This window comes from Oryzias latipes, chromosome 23 (genome assembly GCF_053564925.1).
Source record: "Oryzias latipes strain Hd-rR chromosome 23, Olatipes_Hd-rR_3.1".
Classification (NCBI taxonomy): domain Eukaryota; kingdom Metazoa; phylum Chordata; class Actinopteri; order Beloniformes; family Adrianichthyidae; genus Oryzias; species Oryzias latipes.
This window is the reverse complement of record NC_136259.1, coordinates 810,159-837,489: the sequence shown is the minus strand read 5'-3', so window position 1 is coordinate 837,489 and position 27,331 is coordinate 810,159. Positions and strand designations below refer to the sequence as shown.

Below are 27,331 nucleotides of genomic sequence, written 5' to 3'. Positions count from 1 at the left end.
TCCCGTATTAGCTCCTACATGAGGGTGATGGGTAGAGGGAACACAGGAAATTCTTATTCCCGAAATAAACAGTTAACATCTACAAAGGTTTTTGTGTTTTCATAACAGATTCCAATATTTTGTGTAATTAAAATGAACGGATCACGTCCTGTTACACTTGTTTTTTGTTGTGTTTTCAGTCAGACAACTCTGCAGTAAGAAATATTTATTTCACATACTTAACTTTCCAAATTCTTTAAGTTGGCATTCACATCTTTTTCATTTGGCATAAGGTTCCATTCAATTCCATGAGATAATTTCCATAAAACTTTCGGGTAACAAAACCCCCAACAACATCCAGAAAAAGAAAGAAAATGTGAATGTATAATCAGTGTTTTCGGCGGCATTCCATTTTCATTTCATTCCATTTTCCAGTATGATTGCTATGTGTGCCCTGGCACCATTGACCGCAGGGCCGCTCCCGTTATTGGAAACCAATAGAGGAACATACTATCTGAAAGAGAGAGGGAAAGAAATGAAAGGGGAGCCAACATAAGATTTACTCGTACCTGATTTTTTGAACATAAAGCCCACGTTCGAAAAAAGCTGTAAGGAACTATAATTTGAACCGCCATGAACAACCCGTATGATGACACTGACTTAGCATCCAATCCAATGCTTCCGATGGCATCCTATGACATGCTTAAGTAACATCCATTATTCGAAGTTTCCATCAAATACTATGAACGGGCTCAACGCCATAAACTTTTCCATTTGGCATACTGTTTATATGAGCTTAGTAACATCCATTATTTCAAAGCTTCCAACGACAGTACTACAACGAGCTTAACGGCCATGAAGTTTTCTTCCATTTGGCACCAATTATACGCGCTCAAGAAACATCCATTTAGTCGGAGTTCCATCTAAATATTAAGAACAAGCTCAAAGGCCATAATTACTATGCTTCATTGGCATACTACATACATAAATGCACTTAAGAAACCAAATTCGAGCTCCATCTCATACTATAATACAAACTAGAACATCCTAAATTTTGAGGCTTCCACCTGGCAAATAATTTTCTTTTAACATCTATAATCCAAGAATTTACATTCATTCTGCTGTTGACATATTGATTGATTCAAGTCAGAAGTGTCATTGGAACGCAGAGGAGGTCCACCGCCCCTTCACTTTCAGTACAGCAATAGGTACGTCGAGCAGTCATTGTTGCAGCACCAGATCAAGGATTGCAGGGGTGACATCATTCGCCAGAAACGGAGAAGCAGACTGGGGCGTAGGGGTTCGCAGGCTCAGGATGCGATGCTATAAAGATGCGATAAAGACAAAAGCCCTATTAGTCTCGGCAAAGAATATATAAATAACCCAGAAAATCAGAAAATCAGATCAGTTTCAAAATGCTTGAGATAAATTGAATAACAGTGCTTTTATAGAACAAATCTGAGAAGGTGAAATGTATTAGTCAAGGAAAAGTCCTATTGTGGATTCATCGCACCATAGGAACCACCAGAATCACAAATTCCAACAGTGAAATGATAGTGAATTATAGACCTGCACGAAATCTTAACACCAATTTTATGGACACCAATGGTAAGAGAAGTAACCTTTGACAGTTCCAGATGAGATCCACGAGGGATCGTAGGTTTTGATAGTATTTTTGCTAGGCTGAACCTTATGCATTTAGAGGCGGAGCATAACAAGCCTCTAAATGGGGAAGCATCTAGCCAAGTGTCATCTGCTAAAGCAGGGCAGATAGAAGACTGGCCTGTGGACACAAGATTTAACTCTTGAACTAAGCTTGAGAGCGTAAGTGATATAGTTTCTACGGTCAGGGTTAAAATTGCTCATGGTGTTTTTTTAAACACCAACCAAGTCTACCGACGAAACATAAGACTATAATCTCACTATTGAAACAGCCTTAATATAATCTCCATGGCTGAATTCTCTCATAACAACACAATCCCATAAAAACCATTAGAGCTGTGGATTCTGGCGGCCGGACAAACATAAACCACGCTTCATAAATCTTTCTCCCCAAAACCAGAGGGCGCAGCCTCAGAAGAACAAGTGGAGGGAGACTGAAGAGACGACAGCCATCATCATAACAAAACCACTCCAAGCATTGAGAAGGAAACCAAAAACACAAGACATGAATATCCAGAACAGGAACATGGGGCCCAGGATTGAACTACCCGGAACAGAACACAAGATGAACGGATGACCGTGGGACCGAAGCCACAGCAAATTTCAGGTGTCCCAATCATTGATAAATCACAGTCATTCAACCTAAGAATGAATAAATGACACGCTGCGCAAAAGCGAGAGATGACATAATGGGGAGCGGCATGCATCAATGAACCGTCCAGATGAAAAAATAAACTGATCTTTATCAAAAATGTCACAGATCGGGTGGATAAACGAGGAGCAGACGGGCCAGTTATTTTTCAAAAGACTTTTAAATAATAGTTTAATCACCAGATTTAATTGAAGCCGTACTCTAAATAACTTAAAACTATTGGCAAGTCGCTTCGGGACCGTGAAACCGTTGTACGCATGCGCCCCCCCCCCCCTTCTGGCCATGCGCCTACCAGCCTACCTGAGGATGTGAGGACCTCATCCACTGTCCATGTTTTTAAAAAGAAATTAAAGACTCATCTATTTAATTCAGACTTTAATTAGATCTCCTGTTTTTTTAATTCAAGTTGTCTTAAAGTCTTAACTTATTTTTATTTATATTTCAGGTGTTTTAGACTTTTTATGCAATAACTTATTTTAATTTTTTATATTTTAACTTTTCTATTAATCACTTTTACATTTTAGACGGTTTACGAGGTTTTTTATTTCTCAGCCTTGGCTGGGTGTTTGTGTCTATGCTGACCCCCCCACAACAGGAGGACAGGGCAGACGGCGCCTTCTGGGTTCTCTCTTCTTTGAGTTTTTTTTCTGTTTTTAGTCATTTCTCTTTTACTTGTGTTTGTTTTTATGTACAACAGCTTGAGCTGTTTCTTTAACATGAAAGGTGCTTTAGAAATAAAATAATTTGAATTTAAATTTAAAGATTTTTGTCCACTTTGCTCTAAGGTTTAGTGTCACCTCAGTATCATTAAAGATAGAAAACTATAAATCATATCATTCTAGAATTTTCCATCTTGTATTCGTTTTCTTGTTCATTTTATTTTAATGTAACTACAAATGAATAATGAGGAAACAAAATCTCTCAATCTCTTGTACAGAGTGTACGACACGGGTTATTTAGCTACGCAAATAAAGCTGCCTCGCCAACAAAGAGTAAACAGACAGTTAAAGGCGCGGCCCTCTGTGACTGACAGATCAAACATCACGTAAAATCACAAAATAACCTCACCCAAAACATGTTAAGTTATGTAAAATATAAAACACTAAATGTTATTTAGCTAAATAATAAATGACTAATTAAACCATCGCCATAAAACACTTTTATTGGAGAAATGTAACTTTTCTAACACCACCATAAGTTAATGCTTTTATTTTTTTTCATTAAATCCCAAACTAGTTTGTGTGACTGTTCCTTTCATTTTAAAAATGTACTACCCCCCCTCACACACGCGCGCACACACACACACACACACACACACATATATAGATATAAATACACGTATAAAACAAAATATTTAACATTATACACAGACCCCCTTTGTTCTTCCTTTCTAAATTTCTTTTTCATATTTTATTTGTGATAAATAACAGAAAATAACACTAATAATAAATAGAGTACAAAGCTACATTAACCTCAGGGCTGTTCAATCAGGATCATGGACAAGAAAAAAAAGAGTTTAATAGGATAAAAACATCAAAAGGTCCAGGATAAAAACACATGAATGCCCTTCTGTGGATAAAACATCCCAGAAGCTCTGAAAACTAAAGAAAAAACCTTTTGACATGTACCCATTAACTGACAAAATACACAATTAATTAGGACAGTGTGTGAGAATTGTGTTCTTTGGTTTGTGTTTCAGTGATGCTTTTTAGTTTTCTGGCATCAGTGATCTGTTGTCAGGCTTGTTTTTCTTCCTGCCACAGTCTCACCTGGTTTTTGATGACCATCCAGCTGTCTTCATTTCAGTCAATCATCCTCTGTGGATTTTAGAGATCACCTTTCAGGGCATCTGTTTTGTCACCTAGTTTTTCTTCCATGTTTTTGAATTATTGTTATTATTTCTTTAAATTAAAGTTGTCATTTTCTGCCGTTTAGCCTCATATTTTAGATCCTTCATCACCACTTCCTGACACAGTGTCATTATTAAAAAGAAATAAAGAGAATCTGTTCAATTAAATACAAATCTATGACTTATACTAGGAACTTGCATAGTTGGCAGTAAAAAAATAATTGGCTGGGTTTAAGCAGTGATCCAATATTAAATATAATCTCGTATTAATCATCCAACACAGTCACTGCAGCATCATTAAATCGTTCTTGTTTGGTTCTGTTTCAGTTTATCTTTTTTAAATGTCTTTTGATGAATTAAAGGTAGAATGACAGAAAACTTCAATGATTTGATCAACTTAACAGGACTTTAAGCAAAGACTAAACTGAAGCATTACAGCACTTTAAAGACCTAGTCTGATGAAAATTGTGTTATGGTTGTTTTTAACTTGTTTTTGTGGCATTTTTCTCATGATGTAGCACGTAGATATCGAAAATTAAGCTCAATATTGCATTTCTGAGAGTCTTTATTCAAATTGTTGTAAATCAGGAGCAGAAAAAAGATCTTATTTGTTAAATAGGAAACTCACTGGGCGGGGCAACAAGCTCACTGCTCCGCCCCTTTTTGATGCATCCACCTGCAGACAAATGAACGTCTTCGTTTTCCTGGTCTGAGCTGGAATCTGGATCAGAACTGTACGGATGGATAGATCTGATACTGCTGCCGTTTCTGTTACACCACTAATGTTAGGTTGGTGGTTTGAGAGGCTGTATGCTAGTGGGAGAATATAAACAAATGGATGATGGGAAGTGAGGGTGGGATTACTCTGCACCAACAGTCCTGCCCACAATTTAGAGGAGAAATGAAATCCTTTGTTTTGCAGAAATTATGTCCTAGAAATGTCATGATCCTGATTGAAAAACCTCTGGGAACACTTTTAGAATACATCCAAAGATCATCTTTAACCTGAGTAGAGCATAAAAAAGTTTGACTGACAGATGATCCAACTAAAGCCAACTGAAAGGAGGAACAATTTGGAAACAGAATGTCTGTGTAGGCAAAAAGTCTACGGAGCTGAAGAAGAGCCATAACTGAATATTGGATGGGGGGGGGGGGGGGGGGTCTAAAACCAGGGAAACACTGAACTACCCAGTAAGGAAGAGAACAAAAAAGGTTTTTAAACCTTCTAGCAGGTATTATTTCTGTACAATCCCAATGCACACCATTATAGTGAAGAGATTTTAGGAGTCTGGTAAAACAACGACTGTGATCCAATATTTGTGTTTGGAATCACTAAGTGGATATTCTTACACTTTAAAACACAATAAATCCTTGAATGATCTTCTTCTTTTAAGCTAAAGTAGGCATGAAGTCCACTTTAGATGTGTTAATCCTTTAAACCTTCCAGTTAATGCATCACAGAAGATCCGTGTTTTTCTTTGGCTGAGCTCTGTTTGAATGTTTTCTTTCTCAAAAGCAGAAATAACAGCAGCTTGTTGACTCGACCTGCTTCATTCAAGCGTTGGTTTCCCACCTACAGAAATGTTTTCACAACCATGTTTACCCATCCAAGAGTTCCTGGGAATAAAACAAACCTGTTAGGAAGAAATGGCATTACAACCTGGATGTTACAACTTTACCACTCCATGAAACTGTGCAGGAAAATACAGAGTGATTTACTGATTCCCATACCATGAGTAAGGGAACTGGGAAGAGAAGTGACCCTCATGTTGTTCCAGTTTTAAGTCTTTGTTCAAAAGTAATGGGTTGAAGCGCTGGAAATAACTAAACCTCTGCTCACCTTGTCCAAATTAAACCTGTTACTGCTTGAAAGCTCACATAGTTTTTTATTACTGTCAGTTAATTAATGCGGACACCCCAACAGTTTGTAGAAAAGTTAAGACTATTAAGTTGTATCACAAATGTGGGAAATTTGATTGCTTTATTAAATGCAGATTATTTATGTTCATTTTAGGGTGAAACATTGACTTTTCTTCAAGTAAAAACATTTCTTTCTAAATTGAAATGTTGATTTTTCTTCAAGTAGAAACTATTTTTTCTGAAGTGAAATATTGACTGTACGACGGTTTTTTATCGTGAAAAACAAAAATACGTTCTTACGGTAAAATTGAAAAAAAATGTTACCGTAATTTTTTTTTAAAAAGGCGACTGAATTTACTCCATTTGGTTGGAGCCAGAAGTAAATCATGTCCCATGAGTGATGTTACACTTGCTCAGTCCAGTTCTTTTATACAGTCAATGATTGAAACTAATCAATACATGAGACTATTATGAATTTTTATAAATAAAGATTTGGTGTCCAGATGTGGGATTTAATCCCGCCCCCAAAGCCTCCAGGCCCAAATTACCCAGTCTTTGTGTACATAGCACCACCTCCTCATGCAGTCAGAATAGTCAAAAACAGTAGGGTTTGTTTTGTGAGACATGGAATGAAGGGTGTACCTTGAGGGCCACTGGCAGCCGGAGACAGACACAGTAGGAGTTGATGATCTTCTCGATAGTGTACGGGCCGATAAAGCGGGACGAGAGCCTAAATTGCACGACTTAGAATGGGCACAGGTGTTGCAGGCAGTGCTGTACTCCCGCACATCTCTTTCCATGGACGGCCAGAAAAAAGAAAAAAAGTCGCCTGCGGAGGAGGTTAAGGAACCCTTAACCTCCTCCGCAGGCGACTTTTTTTCAATGACTCCGCCATTGCATGCAATATGGGAGGTATGCCCCCAGGTGAGGGTGTCGGACCTAAGGGAGGACGACACAAAAAGAATTCCGTTAGGACAAGGGATGGTCAGGTTCCTCACCTTGAGCCCGAAGGACCCTGGTGTCTATGTCCCAGGTGAGGTTTCCCACAATGCAGGTGGGAGGTTCGATGGTGGAAGCAGAAGGGGTTTCCAAGGGGTTGTATTTGCGGGAGAGAGTGTCTGGTTGGATGTTGCAACTGCCAGGTCTGTAGGTGATAGTGAAATTGAACCGGTCGAAGAATAGGCACCAGCGTGCTTGACGGGAGTTAAGTCTCTTAGGTAAGCCAAGTTCTTATGACCTGTCCAGATAATGAATGGTTGAACCGCTCCCTCCAGCCAATGGCGCCACTCCTCCAGGGCAAGCTTTATAGCCAGCAGCTCTCGATTACCCATGTCGTAATTCCGTTCTGCGGAAGAGAGTTTTCGGGGGAAAAAGCACAGGGTTTGAGCTTGCCAGAAGACTCCTCTCTTTGACAGAGGACCGCCCCAACACCGTAATCGGAGGTGTCTACTTCCACGATGAGCTGTCTTATAGGATCATGTTGAATGAGTATAGGGGCTGTGACATAGAGTTTCTTAAGGGTCTCAAAAGCAGCAATAGCTTCTGGGTTCCATTTGAATGGTTTCATGGTCGAAGTGAGTTGGGTCAAAGGTGAAGCGATACTGCTGTAATTTCTGATAAAGTGGCGATAAAAATATGCAAATCCCAAAAACTGTTGCAGTTTTTTAACGAGTGTCCAGTGGTTCCCATTGGGAGACAGTCTCAATCTTGGCCGGGTCAGGTCGAATGTGACCTGACTCAAAAATGTATCCCAGGAAGAAAATCGCGGAGACATGAAATTCACACTTTTCTGCCTTGACGTAGAGTTGGTTTTCCAACAGCCTTTCCAGGACAAGGTGGACGTGGGTCTCATGTTGAGTAGGATTTTGAGAATATATAAGGATGTCGTCCAGTTAACGAATACAAAACGGTTGAGGACATCTTTGAGAACGTCATTAACGAGCTTTTCGAACACAGCTGGAGCGTTGGTCAGACCGAAAGACATCACTCGTATTCGTAATGACCTAACGAGTATTGAACGTTGTTTTCCATTCGTCACCTTCCTTCATACGGACGAGGTGATAGGCGTATGGTCCAGTTTGGAAAAAATACGGGCTTCTTGGACAGTGTGACGAAGTAGCGTCACAGGTTGCAGGACAGCGCCTGAACATGAGCCTAAATTGTTCTTTTTCTCTCTTTTCTCCCAGCCCAGTAACAGTTTATAGTTTTTGTGGGACAAATCATTCACATTTCATGTTTTGTTAAATTCTAAGGGTGCACACTTGGTTTTAAACAGAATCACACTCACCATCAAAGTTTTTCTCCACCAACAAGATTGCAATGGACACCTCAGCATTTATAACCACAGGAAACAGGAAGTGACTTCACATGACAAACCTATTTCTGTATTTCAATTGTTGTTGTTTTTTTCTGTTAAATATCTGTATTTTGGAGTTATGCTAATAATTCTTACAGTAATTTGTTTTAAGGAATTGTTTGGATAATTGGCCTGTGGGAGGGGCTAAGCCTTTATAAGGGGTGAACTTTTCCCAGTTGGGGAGAGCAGTCTTGGTTGCAGTGGTGGCAACAAGCTCTCCCAGAATCAGCTGAATTCTTTGTTTGATTATTTTTTTGGGGATCAATAAAATCCCATTTTTGAAATTTTGAATCTGCTGTCTTGGCCATCTTATTTCCGAGTCATTTATTTTTTCGCTGCTGAGAAGAACCCCGTCACAGACAGAATCAAAAACTGAGCTAATGGGTGGGAGAGAGTATTTATCTTTAACTGTTATCTGATACAATTCACGGTAGTCAATACGAAGTCGTAAGGGCTTGTATTTCTTTTGACAAAAAAGAAACCAGGACCAACCGGGGAAGTGGACGGGCGGATGTGTCCCGAGGAAAGTGTCTCCTGGATGTAGCTCTCCATTGCTGCTTTCTCAAATTAAATAGTCTAACCTTGTAGCGCCGTTGAGTAGCTCTATGGAACAATCATAAGGTCTATGGAGAGGTAACGCGCCAGCTTTAACTTTACTGACAACAGATTTCAGATCATGATAACAGGAGGGAACCTTAGAAAGGTCAACATCTTCCAAAGCGTTGGAAACGGAAGGAGTGACTGACGGAATAGCTGACTGAAGGCAATTAGCCATACAAAAGGTGGTCCAATTGGTTATGCGTTGGTGAGTCCAGTCAAATTGTGGATTATGTAACCAGAACCAGGAAAATCCCAAAACAACGGGAGTCTGAGGTGATTGCTTGACAAAAAATTGGAGAGATTCCCTGTGGTTACCGGACGTGATAAGATGTAGGGGTTTAGTTCGATGGGTTATAAGCGAGAGGTGTTGACCCCCTAAACCTGCAGCCTCGATGGGGGTGTCCAAAGGTTTGGTGGGCAGAAAGAGTTGCGTTACGAGATGATGATCAATTAAGCTTTGTTCTGCACCAGAATCAATCAGGGCTTGAAAATCAAAAACCTCTGACTGGCAGCAAATATTGACAGAAATAAATAAAAGGGTTTTTTTTGTGGAACACACAAAATCACCCACCCGCGGCCTGTCTTCTAATCGGGGGGCTCCGGGGAGGCTCCCCCCTGTAGGGGGGCCTCCTCTGCACCTGTTTGGGTGCAGAGGAGGTCTGGGGAGGACCCAAGCAGCCCTCCCCGGGCTTGCACACACATACACACATAGTTGTCATGCATATGAAATGATGTGATTCAGGGCTGTTTTTTGATATCATTTTAGGTCATTTATTTACTTCCTGTTTTGAGTCAAATTCAGAAAAAAGTTGGGACTTGGTTCTGACATGCAAAGATGGAGAAATATAAAAATGTGGGTCTGGAAACATCCCAATGAGTGTTAAATTTGTTAAAAAGAGGGTAAAATGGAAGTGTGAGATGTTTGAAACATTTAAGATTTTTAATCTTAAATGTGAAATGCACAGGCAGACGGTGAAGGCAGCCCAAGATTGGTGTAATGCCATTTGTCGTTACGCCTCTCGTTATGAACATGTATTGCTTCTCTGACTCCTCTTTCAAGCCATCTGTTATCTGTGTTTAAACATAAATGACAAGAGGTAATTGACTGAAAACAGCTAAACCAAATGTACAAACACATTATTCACCCAAACTGTTTATTTCTAAAACCAAAGAACCACAAAGGAGGAATAAAATTCTGGAGCCTCAGGTTGCATTTCTGTTTATGTAACTGACCACTAGATGGCGACATATACCACATTTTCCGTAAGGAATCACAGATGAAACCTGTTCGTCACTGTTTACCGTAAGAAATGTTTGTTTGGGCCTAAAACTGTATATTTTTTATTTAAAACATAAAGTTGCTGTTTTATTTTTTTAGTAGCACCTGTTTGGACTGATCTGCGGGCTGGATCTGCTCCTTCCCCGTAAATCTGAGCCGCTCCGTCCACCACGTTCACAGCACGAGCCTCTCCTGACGTCACGTGGACGCTGGCGGTGACGACGCGGCTCCACTACGCCCCTCCCACCTCACCTTTCCTCCCCGCTCCTCGTCAGGGAGCACCGCGGGGATGAGATGCGCTGACAGCCGGGAGGCAGCCCAACTTTCTCCCGCGTGTTCGAGCTCACACTCCTGGCGGAGTTTTCTGGTTCTCTTTGGTTTTTCCTGAAAAGTCCCCCCCCCTGAACCCCTCCAGCCCCACCGTGGATTTCCCACATGTCGCGAAAGCAGGTCGACCATGACTACACCCTCCGCAGTGTGAACAACCTGATGGGCGAGCGCTGGAAGCGGATCAGCGACGGAGGCGAGCGGAGCCTCATCAAGGCTCCGTCCAGCGGCAGCATCAGCAGCCCGGGCGCCGCCCCCGGTCCGGCCGGGGCGCCGGCGGGCCCCCCGTCCTCCAGCACCGGGGAGCTGGAGCGGGCTGCGCGGAAGCAGTTCCAGCAGGACGTGACGCCCGGCTTCGTGTACGTGCTGGCCGCCTTCTCCGCCTTGGGCGGCTTCCTGTACGGCTACGACACCGGCGTGATCTCCGGGGCCATGCTGCTGCTGAAGCGGGAGCTGCAGCTCAGCGCGCTGTGGCAGGAGCTGCTCATCTCCAGCACGGTGGCCGCCGCCGCCCTGTCCGCCCTGCTGGGCGGCTTCCTCAACGGGCTGTTCGGGCGCCGGGTGTGCGTCCTGCTGGCCAGCTTCTGCTTCACCGTAGGGGGGATCGTCCTGAGCGCGGCGCCCGGGAAAGAGGCGCTGCTGGCCGGGAGGATCATCGTGGGAGTGGGGCTGGGTAAGATCCTAAAAAAAGTTTCTTTTTTCATTTTAGGGCAGCCAGAAGTAATAAAATCAAACAGTTTGGTTATTTTAATCAAACCAATTCTGGGGTTAATCATGTTGGGAAATATTTTGGGTAACCTTTTGGGGCAATACTAATTTTTGGGGTCATGGTGGTTTCATTTTAACCCAGATAATGTTTCTTCCAGGTTTTTTTCCAGTTATATATTTTTAACTAAGATCAGTTACTCTGGGCAAAAGTTAGTCTTTAACCTGTGAGTTGAGATAAAAACAACCAAACATGGTTTTTATTTGATAATTTTTCAGCAACAATAAAAACCAACTCTGATTATTTATGTTATTGATTTATTAATTTATGAGATCAAGTCGGACTGAGATGGTTGATGTCCAGAGGAGAGACGGTGAATCTGTCAGTAAAATGATGCTGAGTCTAAATCAGGGGTCTTCAACTAAAATGTGACGACAAAATCTCTTCAAGTTAAGGTCCAGAAAAGAAAATAAGGTCTAAATATTCAGTGTAATAAATGTTTACACCGCTGACGGTTTGATGCACATCTGCATTTAATTAATATCTAACTCTCACTTCACATGAATTCAGTACAATTGAAAACTTTTTGACAGTATTTAATGTCACAACATAAAACATGGTGAAAACATTTATCTAGTTTTCACCAAGAAAACTAGATAAAGGAGGATCCACAACTCTCATGAGCTTCTGTCAGGGTCACTTTTATAAACTGGAAAATTCTTGCTTAATTCAGGAATTCTGCAGGGAAATTCCTAAATGTCCCTTTTGTCAGTTTCCTCAGATCAGAAACATCTTTATTTGATTGAATCTTCATTTTCTGTCAAATGTTGGCTGCTGGTTTAAACTTAGACTTTGTGATGAAGATTTTCCCTGTAACGTCAGAGTGGATGCTAACAACCGGACGCTAACTTCTGCCGCGTCCAACTTTTAATGTGTGACGGATAAATGAAGCAGAATAAAACGACACGATCGTCGTAAAACGGGTCTTTCCTGAATATGATATAAATGTGAATCCATCGTGTCTGCATCTGTATTATTGTGGGATTATGGGAAACATTCAAGTCAGTCGCCGCATATCATGCAGAGCGACTTGCTACATGTAAACATCTGTCTCCATAGGTCCAAACATTGAGGAAAACTCCTGGTTTGTCTGGAAACAGCAGTTTTATGTTTCTCTGAAGCTGAAGCTCTTCAGTTTTCTTACTGACTCTTTTCTCCCCAAAGAAACTTTCCAAACACGTCTTTTCGTCTGGCTTTTGTTCACTTTTAGCTTTGGGCTTAAAACTTAGCTAGCGCTCTGAGCGAACAGCTGCTTTATGTCACACAAAGCTGCAAGACAGCAGGATGCGGTGAACAGAATCCTGTAGTTTTCCAAAATAAAAGTTCCTTCTAAATCAGATAATAAAAAAGCAGATATTCAAAGTTCGTGCCGGCATTTTCTTCCTGTCTGCGGCCCGGTACCAGGCCGCCCCAGGACCGGTACTGGATAAAAGAAGTTTATTTGTAACAGCTTCTGTTTAGTGTTTTCATGTTAGTTTTTTTCATTCCTTTCCCTCTTAACCTTCAGTCCTTAATTTACAGATTTAATTCAGACTTTTTACAAAGCGGTTCCTAATGAGCTGACATAGGAACCGCCCCTTCCAGGAAGTCTGCACTGCCAGCCCCGCCCCCAGGCTAACAGACTCGCCCACTTTCTCTGCTGAGCTAGTGGTGATCGGCTAAACGTTTTCATTTTTTATGAACAAACAATATGAACATCCATCTTTTCAAAAGTTTGGATGTTGTTTGTTTTCGTGGGAGAAACTCCCAGGCTGCCGAGGCCGGATCTAGGTTAACCTCATGAAATGGGCGACACCCACAAGGGAAAGGCGGAGCCTCAGAGATCGAGTAGGCTTATTTATAGAAAATGAGCTGTGAAGGTATTATCATATATGTCGATGTAGTTTCCTCTGAAAGGCTTAAGAAAAGCACGGTGTAGGGCCTTTAAGTCGTAGTTGAGTTCAGAAAATCAAAACTCCTGATAAATGCTGGAAATTCAAGGCAGTTTGCTAAAGTCTGTATAAGCTTAATGTAGCTACAAATAAGTCAAATTCAGGATTTGGTTCTTCCCTAAACTCCAAATGATGAGTCATCCATAGGATCACTCTTCTGAGCACATGTTTTCTGGATTGGAATACCAATACTACTGTCAAGGCTGTACCAGTGTGTACTCCTTGTAAATGACAGTAATACATCTACTTGGATTGTGCTGGTTGTGGGGTGGGGTCTTCCAAGTGATTCCATTAAACTGGTATCTGGGGAGTCTGGCAGCCACACACACACCCATAACCCACTTTGTTTTTGTTGTTTAAACTCTTTCAAAGCAGTTTCTAATCAGCTGGTTAATGAATCCATTAACCAATCACCAGGTTAGGACTGAAAAGTACCATTTATCATCTCCAGATGGTTCCATTGTCCCTTTGTTTTGGTCACATGACAGCGAACATCCCTTACTCTTCTTTTCAAAGGATTATTGATCTCATTGTTGGAGTTCTGAGTATCTCTGACTTATGCACTTTTATTATCCCTGACAAGTCTATCGTCTCATGACCTTGTTATGGCATTAGAATATATATTTTTATCAAAGCCATCATCCCTTCATCAAATATCTATATCCTATGTACTAAGTAGGGTTGCTTGAGCCTATCCGCCTGTTTTAGGGCAAACGTGGGATTGACCTTGAACAGGTCCATCACATGGCAACATTAATAAGAAAAATTATAGGAAATATTGATAATACATTTAATATGGAGTGCATTTTTTGTCAAGGGACATTGTACTGATAAAACAAGATTAACCATTTTAAAAAACACAAACCCTTTGCTCATGTAACCAGGTGGAACATCCCATAGTCCCTAGATCATACAAATGACCTGGTCTTACGGCAGTCTTGTGCACCTTTGCTTTCACAGTTCTTGGCCAAAACCAACATTGTTCTGGACAGCTAATGCAGACTCAATCATCTTTGCCATCTCTACATTTTTATAACTTTACCATTCAAGTTCTGTTTTTTCTTTGTACAAACACGTTCTTTTCTGCTTCTGACTTTAATTCTTGTCCTCCGTATTGCATATTTCCTTCCCGTTTTTTCTTTCCTGCCTTTACTATAGACAACATTGTCATCTGCAAACATTGTGATCACACCATCCTTTATTTCAAACTAGCCCCTTATTCCCACCTCTTTGCCGGCATGTTGTCCTCATACATCCTGCACTACTTTCACATGTCACTCTAAACCTCTTTCTGCAGCATGTACTTTTTTACAGTTATAAATACTTTGTTTCCTTCTTCCACCCTTCTCTGCAGTTTTTTAAACTGCTGGTCACCAACAGTCTCTATTCTTCTTAATTCAACTTCTATTACTTTATGTTCCTGTTTATTAACTTAGTGTTTGCTCTTATGCTACATGATTACTGGGCATGTGTGGCACGTTTAAGAACGCGCTGAACTTGGATTTTTGAATGCTCTTTTAGCAAATGGGGTTCACAAAAGTATTTTGTTACCCGATACTAGCGCATGTACTCACAGTTGGAGGACCATTGGTTTGAAATGTTGAAGTGGTGCAAATCTCTTGAATCTTGCTCCAGGCTTTTTCTTTCAATGGTTTATTCTTTATTCTTTATATGAAGACTTGATGTCAGCACAAACTGCAATTGTTAATTTCTCCTGATGGTCAAATTTCAAACAGTTGGTACAAAAGATGCCATCCATCCGTCACTACCAAATTCGAGTACCTGATCGGTAAAAGTTCAACTTTTGATGTGCTTTAATCACTGCGTGTTATAGTGTCAGCACCCGAAATTTACCAAAAACTTGCTTAGCAACGCATGATCGCGAGAGTTTTGAATGCAGGAGCCTAAAATGCACAAATATGTGCATTTACATATTTTCAGGGGAGTTTTCATTGAAAATAGTAGCTCATTTCTGAGACCGGTGTGAATTTAGAATGAGATCTTAGTGTGGTAGAAAAGATAAAGATAGTATAACAATCTATTAATGTCAGGCACCTTCTAACCCAAAAAACTATTCTTATTTTAAATTCTGAACAGAAATACCTAAAGACCCACCGATCATCTTTTTGATATTTTTTGAAATCGTTCCTAGGAATTTGCCTCTAAGTGATGGACTGTTGGTGTGAAGTAACCCCTGCCCCTCCCCTTTGCTGAGAACTTTCTGTTTACATGACCTCGACTAGCTTATAGCCCTTCACACTACCAACCTAACATTACTGGTGTGACAAATATGGTAAAAAATATTGGAGCAATTTTGAGTCAGATGCCAGCTCAGACCAGGAGAAACAAATATGTCCATGGATCTAGTCTTCTACAACTAGACTTATCAGAATGGAACAGAGCCTTTTAGCAATTTTAGCTTTATTTTTTTAAATGTCTATCATAATCAGAAAAATGCCACCAGAACATGTTAAAAACACCAAAAACAGCACTTTTATTGGAGTTTGGTTTAATCACATAAGGTTATGTTTTTGAGGGTTGGTTGTGTTTTTTCTCCTCTTCAATTCTGAACGGTTGCCGTTGATTCCAGTTCCTAATTACAAGGCGTGACCCTACCCCGCTTTCAAGCTGCACATCCGTGGCTGTTGGCGTGATCATCATTATTGCATTCATTAGCTTAATACTATCCAGCAAGGAAAAAAGGAAAGAATTATGAGACTTGATTTAGTACCTTTAGGAAAAATTCTGAAAACGTGTTCAAACTTTCTCAAAAGAACCCAATGTTTTTCTGCTGGGTTAGTATTTTCTGCATAATCTCCTACATTATAAACTCCCCACAGTAACACGGCTCCCTCTGCATCATTTTCCTTTCTTAGCTCTCTGTGAATTAATCTTTTCCCTTTCCTTTCTCGCTGTATCCTGTTGAAAACCCGTATCCACTGCTCTCCCTTTTGATCAAAAGTCAGCGCTCTGTAACTGTTAATGGGGTAAAGGGGCCGCTAGAACCGACTTGTTGGCGTCCTCTGAGATTGGTAAGTGCTTCTCTTAATTTATCTGTTGAGGACCTGCGGACCGTTTTCTCTTCTTAGTCAGCCTCGGGGACAAAAGTGGAAGCTTAATTGTTAATAAATGTGCCTGTCTGGCCAAAGTGAACAGTTGTGGTTTTACCTGGTTTTTCAGATTAAAGGCTTTTATCACTGCAGACTTTAACAGCACTAATCATTTTTATGATTTTGTGACCGAAGTGTTTTCACAATTCTCCTCTCCTACTGCACCTGTTACACACCTGTCTAGAGGCTTGTAAAAGGATGTAACATAAAGGTAAAAAGAAAAACTAAATACAGCAACGACTCAAAACTCTGAAATTAAGCTGAGAATTTATTTACAAGGAAAACACAAAACTATTCAAAAACCACCAAACCAAAACACAAGGACCAAAGCCTCTAAGAGTATTAATCAAAGTAATGCTCTGCTGCTGCCAGCTGGAGGGGAGGGGGGGTTCCAACAGATGATGTGGCAGTATTTTAACCCGTGCTGGAGGTCAACAGCCAATCAGGTGCTCCGGACAAATTGGGATCCAATCTGCAGAGGTGGGGATGAAAAGGAAAGACAGAACCTCCCACTGCAGCAGAAAACAAAGAAAACAGAAAAACACTCCGAGTACCAACAAATCAACAACACCGCCACAGCCGGAACACACCTTTGAGACAAAATATCACCCCGCCACTAAAACTCACCCATTTTTGCAAGGACCTAGTACGCCATGACAAAGAATTTTTGACCAAGTGAACACCCCCTCCCTCCCAAAAACTGATGACATCACAGTGGGCAGAACCATAAAGAAGGAAAGAATGGGGCCAACATCTCTGATGGTGCTGAAAAAAGACGTTCAAAATCTGACCCTAACCCTCGTTGGGAAGCTACTTTGAAAAAATGTAGTTTTTAAAGTTTGTTGATTTGAAACATTTCCTTGTCCACCTCACTAAAGTGGTGTTTCCCCGTTGTTTGCACATTTTTTATGGGAATATTGTGAAAATGTAATACATGAATCACTGGCTGAAGCTGAATCTGGGAACGCTTTTTATAACATATAATATGACTATATTAGGGATGTGGGCGTGGATAACAAAAAACCCCTGTTGCCAAAGAAATCCAAAAGTTAACTTTTGCAAATTTTTTTAAAAAATGACAAAGATCTGTCCATCACCCCCAGGAAACCAAAAAAGGAAATGGCTTCCATGGAGATAAAACCAAGAGAAATGCTGCCATTTAAACTGGTCATCTCTTTCAGCTGTTAACGAAGAATAAAGTGGAAGAATAAACCTGAGACCACCATTCTTATTCAGAGAAGGTTTATCCTTCTTGACAAAGATGGCTTCTTTCACTCCTCGTTCAAACGGTCCTTTCTCTCTGGCTAGAATTTGGACTTCACTGTCCTGGAACGAGTGGTTTGTGGCCTTCAGGTGGAGGTTCCTGCAGACTCAGGTCCACTTGGGTTGGCTCTGCCATGTTGGTAAAGCCGCTTGTGTAGAGGTTGTTTGGTTTCTCCTATATACTGTTCATTGCAGTTCTCTTTGCAGTGGATCATAGAGAACACAACATGACTCTGTTTGAGGCTGGGAATTTTGTCCTTTGGATGAACCAGTTTCTGTCTGAGAGTCTTAACTGGTTTGAGATGAACTGGGATGTTATGTTGTCTGAAAATCGTTTTTAGTTTTTCAGACAGGCCAGAGATATAAGGAATGGAAATACTGTTCCCTTTAGGCTCTTGATCCTTCTTGTCCTGTTTTCTTGTATGTTGGGATCTGGTGAAAGCCCAGTCTGGATATCAGGTTCTGAGGGCTTGATGGACGTGTTGCTGTTCTTTCTTCTTTCCGTCAGAGCTTGTGGACACCTCCTGGGCTCTGTGTTGTAATGTCCTGATAACGCCCCTAACCTTCTACTATGATAATTAAACAAGATCAACATAAGGTTTTTGTCTAAAATTAAGGAAAGCAATAACAATGAAAAAGAAAAAACATATAGTTTTCCTGATATGAAAAAAAGCACAGGCTGCATGGTGGTGCAGCGGTTAGCGCTCTTGCCTCACAGCAAGAAGGCCCGGTGTTCAATCACCTTTCTGTGTGCAGGGTCTGATCCCTTAAGATCCATTTATTGGGGCTCTTTGGCTTTTAGTTAAAACACTGTCTTTGCCACATTAAAGCTCTTCATCCTGTCATGCTGCCTCATCATCATCACTTTAATGTTTCTGTATAAAATTTGTTTTTTTACTTTATTTTTGAAGCTCTGTTCAGAATCCTGAACCGTGTAACCCTTGTGCTATCTTAGACGACCCCACCCTTCCATTGAGGTGTTCTCCCTACCATCACAAAGGTGGATAAAGGTGGAAAGATTTCATGTAATCCATGGACACCAGTGAAGATCACAAATCATTGAAGAAAAAAGGTTCAGAGCACTGTCTAGTGGGTCTAGATGACCCAACTCCCAATGTTAAAGTGCCTAGGATAGAACAAGGGGTACAAGAACTGGAGAATCTACATTAATGTTGAAAATAAACAGCACTTTATTTCCTCAGTCATACTTTTAGAACCTCATTGGTTAAGGAACATTCATTCTATTTTTTTTATACTGAAAAATATTCGTGGTGGAAATCAGACAATCCTGACTGTTCCCTTTTATATAATTTAAGCTACCAAAATAAAAGCACTACAAATTTTCCTGGATAAAAGCAACTTTTATATGAGATCCAGTTGCAGTGGTCAACATTGGGATCATTGAATAAACTGACTTTGACCATTTTATTACAATGGAAGACGTATGGAGATTTAGGTAGAGATTTTTCAAAGTCATACTTTAAAAAGAAAAGACAATGTTTTCTGGTAGAATATCGGGATACGTATTGTATCGCCAGACCCCCGGCCAATACACCCCCCCTATTAAATCCTCCTCCAGAACAGTTCACATGTTCACCCCCCCTTACAAAACACACATCCCCTTTCTGTCTTTTTATTCCTGAAAAAGTTTTATTTTCTTTAGTTGAACTTTTAAATACGTCCCCAACTCCTTACTATCAGGTTATTTACTGATTACCAGTAACTATTCACAAATATAACTGATTACTCACTGATTTTAGCAGATTATTTACTGATTATAATTATTTACTGGTTTTCAGCTACTATATTCTTAGCCTGATCTTTTATTGCTTTGGACCATAAAATATTGTGACGATAAGATAAAAAATGAGTTGATTCCAGAAAAATATTTAGATAGATTCAGATTTGTTGATTTCACTGTTCCACAGACAAACACCTTTGCATTTCTGTTCTGAGTCTTATTTTAAAAATATGACTTTGTCTCTACGTACATTTGTTTTGAAGGTTGGTTGGTAAGAATTTCTGGTTCAGAATAATGTTGTTGTTGTTCTTTCGGCTTTTCCCATCAGGGGTCGCCACAGCAAACGAGTCGCATGGTAAACTTGGCAATGTTTTAAGCTGGATGCCCTTCCTGACGCAACCCTCTCAAAGCAACCGGGCTTGGGACTGGCACAGAACTAGAGAAGGGAACAGGGAGCAGCCCAGAGTCGAACCCTGGTTTCACGGACGGAAGGCGCCGTAAGCCAGCACGAGCCGCACCGGCTCCCCCTCTGGTTCAGAATAATAAGGTTCATTAAAACTATATAATCATAGAAGCCCTTTATCAAGCCCCATTTATAATCATCACTGCTGTTTTTTGCCAGAGACAAACTGGATTGTTGATGTTTTACAGGGACTTCCTTCATACTTGAATACAAAAGGTCAAATAAGAGACAATCAGTGAAATATAGAAAAGTCACAATGCATTTTGGTTTAAAGGTCCTTTTAAAACATCTGTAGTTTTACTATTTTGACTTTGACATACTCTACATGTGACCTCCATGTCAAATTCTCATCATTCATAACACCTAAAACTTGATCATATTTGTTTTCTCCACAAATCTATAACGCAGCATTTTCTGTTATTACCAAAAATCTGAGATTTAGCTTTAACTGGAGATCTATTCATGTCAAACCAGTTTTGTATTAAGCTAAATTCATCCTAGAAACTGTTCTCTCCTGAGTTAAATAAGCTTAGATCATCAGCAAATAAAATACATTTTAGCTCCTTAGGAAACAGAACAATAACATTCACATAAATGAGAAAGAGCTTTGGTCCGAGGACAGATCCATGCGGAACTCCAAAACTGATATTCCATATATATATGATTTTACATCATAAATGTATACAAACAGTTTTCTATCTTTTAAATAACTGACGATCCATAAAGGTGCTACTCCTATAATGCCATATTTGTAAAATGTGTCCAACAATAGTTTATGGTCCATCAAGTGCTTTAGAAGATCTGAAGAAACAGGTCATGTCTTTTAGTCTACTGCATTAGACTTTTCTCCAGTCAGTTCCATTAATGCTATTGAGGTCTTACTGGGAAATCCATATTGGCTTGAACTTAAATACTACAACAACTGTAATCAATTCAAATGAAATCACAGGAACTACTGTACAGGAAACGTTGTTCTCACTGCGTTGAGTCGTTTACAGTTCCGGTTTGGGGTCTGAAGCCAAATGGTTTTCACTTTGTCTGAATTAAAGAGAATTGATGGTTCAGCTTTGAGGAACAGTAAAAGAAGGACGATAGCTCTGAGGGCTGATTTTGCACAACTCCCCCGAGACGGAGAGCTTCTAAAGAGTAAGCGCGACTCATCTAAAAGGAAAATAAACATTCATTGAAATTCCTAAACGGTACTTTCCAGCACTAAACAAATATTCAGAGTTTATGGATGTCAATGCTATTTCATTAGAGCTGCTTTAAAATTAATGTTTTTGTGTTTTGGGATTAATTGTGTTCAATTATCAATGTTGCATCGTTGAGACCCACACCGATGAAAATTGTCTTCTTGTTGTTTTTTTCTAAGGGTGGAGGACAAACATTAAGAAAACTAAGTTTAAAGTCACATGTCTGAGTATTTCTATCAAATCACAAAGAATCAGGCAGGAGCTGATTTCAGAAGAGCTGTTCTTTACGTAAATACACTAGATGGAAATGGGGGCGGGGTTGCTCAGCACCAACAGTCCCGCCCATAACCACAACAACAACACCAGTTTGTAGATTCTCGCTAAAAACAGCATCATCATCATCATCATCATCATCAAAAGGCAGCGAGGAACGCTTTTACAACAGATCTAAAGATGACCAGAGTGGGACTTTAAGCTGCAGTGATTAGAAAAACTGTTGAGGGACAAACTTACTGTCGTTTCTCTCCTGGTATTTTCAGTTTCTTTCCCTCCAAACTTAATAAGGAGGATTTAAGCAGCTAAAAAAAGATCCATAAACTATTAGATTTTACAATAAATGCTCAAAGTGGGACTTTAAAGACTAGAGAAGTTACAGAAAACATTTTTGACAATATAAGACAGGAAGTCTCTGAACACGAAAAAACATTTCCCAAAGAGAATCCATCTTAAATCAAAGTCAGGTTCATTCAAATTATGCTTCAGTTATCTGTCCCCTCAAATGTTAATGTTTCTCTAAGAACAAAAACAAAAACACGATATTCATTTATTTGTTTTAATCATTTAACCACCATTTAGCCTGACATTTGAAACTAGATGTCTAAAATAATATCACCATCATTTAGATCAGGGGTGCTGAGCTGAGCTTTATATTTGTGTGGATAAATGTGCTCCAGGGTCACTTTAACTTGACAACCTGAACAGTATTTCTGTTCTAAAATGCTTTGAGAGTGCAGGACGTGTAGAACAATACTAGTCCTGGCCTGGAATTCTGCAACAAAGTTGTTTTATTCAACTTCAAAGTTGACAATTTCTAATATATCTTCAGTCAAAAATACTACAATCTATGTACTAATAAGAAAAACTGCTCAGTAAGAGTACACACATCTTTGTGAGGAGAAAGCTTTGTCGTGTGTATTTATTTGATTCTTGTAGTAATACATAATTAGAACAGATAAGACATTGAATTATGCCCACACAGGGATCTTCAATAAGCGAGTCACGGCCTCGTAGTTAGCAAGGCGCATTCTCGCCCGCGTTTAGCCGCCCAAGGCGCTAATAGGGCAGCGTTTTTCCACGGCTTCCAGCTCCAGCCTGCACCCGTCACCAAACATAGACATGTATGTCAAGTCCCGGGATGGTGGTTGCTTCACATTTGGAAGCTGAACTCTGTTAAAGGTCATCAGAGCCGTTTGTCAGACCAGGAAAGGCCACGCGTCATCATTGGAGTCGGCCCGTCCTCTTTTTCTGCACAATAGTTGGTTCGTGTCGTCTCTGGAACGACTTTTGTCCATTTGACCTTCGCCTGAGAACGCTGCGTGTTGTGGGATTTTACCACCGCTTGTTCCCAGAGGACAGTTCTGAACAATTGTGTTTTCATTGCTTCTATCAAGCAGAACCGAGTTTTACTGATGGATTTTATATTTAGGAAACCCAAGTTTACAGATTTTAGGCTTTTATTTTACTTCCTAAGCAGGACTGAGTTGTTTTAAAAAATGATCAATGTTAGGCATAAATTGCTAAAAATGCTCTATTTGAGGTATTTACCATGATTTTATAAAACTATTACACATTTTATTCTTGATCCTTTTGACACGAGGTGCAAACACAGACTGCCTGATGAAAAAATAATAATAATAGATTGTAAAACATTTGAAAGGTAATTATACAACAAAAGTGATTTAAAGCTGGCTTTTTAGTCATGTAACACCCAGTTAGTACTCAAACACCTGGGTTTGGGAAATGAGTTCTCTGCATTTGACCTAACCCCTGCAGGAGCAGTCCTAGACCCCCATCAGGTCTTGAGAGTCGAGACGGAAGGCCAGATCCCATTTCAAGAGTCTTTGGTCGGACTCACATGTGACATTATAGCCCACGATCGCCCAGTCTCTGGGTGGACACTCCACCACTGGGCCACTGAAGTTGGCTCTTTGGTTTCTACCATATTGTTAGAACACACATTCCAAAATTCTTGGGATTGTCTGTAAAATAGAATGTATTTGTGTCATCAGCAAATAATATGAGTAATAAAAGTTTGAACACTAACTCATGCTCTGCGAGACCTGCAGGGATAAAAGCAAAACATGTTCTTTAAGTAGTAAAATGATAATAAAAATGCAGTAATCTGACAAAAACTATACTTGAATCCTGCCCATGTTCCCAGTTTAAATTGATTGACGTTACCCAATGATGTTAACATCGGGTTACAGGTAATAAAACTCGTGTTTTCAGCAGCATATATTTGGAGTGACTTTAATTCACTGTGACATTCGTAAAATGTTTTCTTAATATAATTTACCCCTTGTGTTATCCTATGACCCCCCCCCCCCCCTTCCATTGACGTGTTCTCCCTACCATGACAAAGGTGGATAAAGGTGGAAAGATTTCATGTAATCCATGGACACCAGTGAAGATCACAAATCATTGAAGAAAAAAGGTTCAGAGCACTGTCTAGTGGGTCTGGATGACCCACCTCCCAACGTTAAAATGCCTAGGATAGCACAAGGGTTACACTGTTGCACTCTCTTTAAAGATGTACAAATATTTAGTTGGAATTGCAGTTTTCCCTAAATGTAACGCATTATAACAGTAGCTGTCAGAAGCCCAGTCCGATGAGAAAGGTGTTTTGGGTGTTTTAACATGTTCTAATAATGGAGGACATATATACAAAGAATTAAGCATAAAATTGCTTTTCTGAGTATTTCTTTACCAAAATTGAAAATCAGGATCAAATGAAGAAATGCTGTTGGAAAAAGCTTGTAGTTGTGACATAGAAGCTACAATCGGAGGGCCATAAGCTCCCTGCTCTGCTCCATTCCATGCCTCCGTTAGTAAAAGACTAGATCCACGTACGTCTTTGTTTTCTCGTCTGAGCTGGGATCTTCCTCAAAACTGTACAGCTGGGTGGCTCCAACATTGATTTATTTGCACCAGTAATGTTAGGTTGGGGGTGTGAGGGGCTGTAAGCTAGTGGGAAACAGATGGATGGCGGAAGCGGTTTACTCTCCCCCAACGGTCCCGCCCGCAACTCAGAAGGGCATTTCTGTTGAACTCCTGCCGCTCTGCAGACACTAAAAAAAAACTCCAGTTTCTTTTAATTTTGGCTAAAAACGCCATCATCATCATCATCATCATCATCATCATCATCAAAAGGCCACTGGGAACGCTTTTACAACAGACCAAAAGATGACCAGAGTGGGACTTTAAGCTGCAGTGATTAGAAAAACTGTTGAGGGACAAACTTATTGCCGTCTCTCTGCTGGTATTTTTAGTTTCTTTCCCTCCAAACTTAATTAGGAGGATTTAAGCAGCTAAAAAAAGATCCATAAACTATTGGATTTGTAGCTCTGGCAGCAGTCACCATCCAATCTCCATACGGCCTAAAAGTCTCTGAACAGAAGCACACAGTCACCCTGGCGGCATGTGCACAACGTCTGAACAAATAATTGTGTTGTAGCAAATGCAGAATTGTTGTGTGCCTCCAAACAGGAGTCCAAATAAAACCAGTGCTGATAATTACCCCGCACTAGCATTGCATTACCTGAGAGCTTTCTAATTACCGTATTTTCCGGACTATAAGTCGCCCTTTTTTTCATAGTTTGGCAAGGGGTGCGACTTATACTCCGCAGCGACTTATATTAGAAATAAATTGACATAAATACATTGTTAACCCTCCTGTTATGTTCATTTGTGAGGAACAGAGATGATGTTCCTGGGTCAATTTGATGTATGAGGTATGTTAAGTGTTAAGAGTATGTTCAGTGACTCAGAGAATCAGCAAACCTTTTTTTACAATAAGATCTTGAAGGCTAACAACATAATATTCTATTTTCCAATGATTTCATAGATTCAGAAATGCAATAAAAATGACAACTGTTTCTACAAATACAGGATGAAAACAGAGTGTTAGTTGGCCAATGATGCTTCATGAAAGGAATAAATAAATATGAGAAAGAATTACTGTGAAATTATGAGATAAACAATCTGCTATGATTGTGTCATATAAGGTTGTGGAACTTATTAGTTCTTGGTCTCAGATTTTGTCAAGTAAATTTCCCGTCAAAATGCGACTTATAGTCCAGTGCGACTTATCTGTGTTTTTTTCTACTTTATAATGCATTTTTGGGCTGGTGCGACTTATACTCCGGTGCGACTTATAGTCCGGAAAATACGGTAATTGGTCGCTTTGTACAATTAAGTCACAATTTTCCACTTAGCTGAGCGGAAGCCAAGTGCAGATTTAAAGAGGACCTTGTTGGTTTGTTCATTATTGCTTTAAAATGTTTTTCCATCGCAAAATAGATTTCAGCTTATTACGTTTTTAAAAAACAATTGTGAAATCATTTGAGCAAAAAAATAGGCTGTTTTTCTTGGGCCTTTTTTGCTGACAGTCTTGCTGAGTGAAATCTGGCAGGCTTGCCTGAATTTCATTAAGGAGCCCCCACCCCTCCTGCTTTTGCCACCAAATGGAATCACCGCTCAGCAGCTTTGAAAGCCAATAACAGCTAATGTACGTTGAGGTTCCTTCTCTCCGCTCATGTGTACCCAAACATTAGAGGTCGTCTCGTGAGTCGACAGCGGTGATAAAAAGGTTCCTCCATCACCTCTCAGATCGATGGAGTCAGCTCTGTGATGCCGTCAAAGAAACAGACACTCTGTGCGTCTCTGAGGCCAAACCTGACCAGACATGACTTTAGATGGTTTCTTTGTGAAAGACCTGCAGAGATCAGGCCGGCTCTGGTCTTCAGGGGGGCCTAAACGAAATTTAATTTGTGGGCCCTCTAAATGATCAGCAGCACCAACAAAAAGCAACTGTTGTTGTTACATACATGAGATCTCCCTATTAATACATTTTGTGAATGTATTATTGTTGCTGCTGAAAAATTGAATACAGTATATTGCCTGCATGTTGGATGCACATTTAGTGGTGCCAAACCAATTTTAAAAGTGCAAAGAAAAAAATATGAATGACAAATGTATATATAGATGGATGGACGGACGGACGGACAGATAGATAGATAGATAGAATTTATTAATGTAACATTGGGGACTCAACAAATGACATTCACAAAACTCGAACTTATTAAAAACAGCAACTTAATAGTAAATCAAATAACAATAAAACAGTCCAAAATAAAGAACACAACAGCTCAATGAGGGGATTTTGGAACGTCAGAGTCTTCATCAGTCTGAAAAGGATCTCTTTGCACCAAACCCATTCTTACTGGATCAGAGATTGTGGTTTGCTTTCCAGCTGGACCAATTGGATTTGAGGTTGGTGGAATTGTGGATCCAGTGGGCTCCTCTTCCATTCACGCCTCTCTTGGAGCCTCTGGAACATGAGAGACAGAACTTCAACAAAAGCAAACAGTGAAAAGTCAAACAGTCCAATCAAATCTACATAACAGTTACTGTGATGCTGGAAGCAGAATGTTGGAAAGAAGAGCCTTCTGTGTGTGTGTGTGTGTGTGTGTGTGTGTGTGTGTGTGTGTGTGTGTGTGTGTGTGTGTGTGTGTGTGTGTGTGTGTGTGTGTGTGTGTGTGTGTGTGTGTGTGTGTGTGTGTGTGTGTGTGTGTGTGTGTGTGCGCACATGTATGACTTTCTTTCAAGTAATAATGAAACAATAAGTTAGATTCCATATTGAGTAGAGTTGAACTGACCAGCAGCAGCATCAACATTTTCCCTTTCAGCAGAAGATGTGGTGACAGCAGTTTCTTTTGCAGCTAAAAAAACAAGAATTATTTTATACAATAATTACTGATAAAGCTAATAAAATAACTATAGCAGAATACTAATAATATAGTGGCTCATTTAAAATCTGTGTGCAGGTTTTTCCCAATTTCATGATCTTTTTATATATTTATGAGAGATTTATAGTTTGATTGTGTATTTACATGAGGTCATATTTGTTTATGTAATTATGAACAGTTTGGGGCTCCGTACACTTCAGCAGCTGTTTATGAAGAAAAAAAAGGGGTTATGCAGACACTGTTTTTATTTTTCAATTATTTAACAAGCTATTAA

General features: G+C 40.0%; 1 protein-coding gene across 1 annotated transcript in view; it reads left to right on the top strand.

Moving 5' to 3' along the window:
• The first annotated feature begins 10,500 nt into the window (after positions 1 to 10,500).
• Positions 10,501 to 27,331, top strand: part of slc2a13a (solute carrier family 2 member 13a) — a 146,075-nt gene continuing 129,244 nt past the window's right edge. The window contains exon 1 of the mRNA XM_023952454.2: positions 10,501 to 11,237. Coding sequence (XP_023808222.1) covers positions 10,673 to 11,237 — 565 coding nt within the window. The 5' untranslated portion in view covers positions 10,501 to 10,672. The remainder of the gene's footprint in view (positions 11,238 to 27,331) is intronic.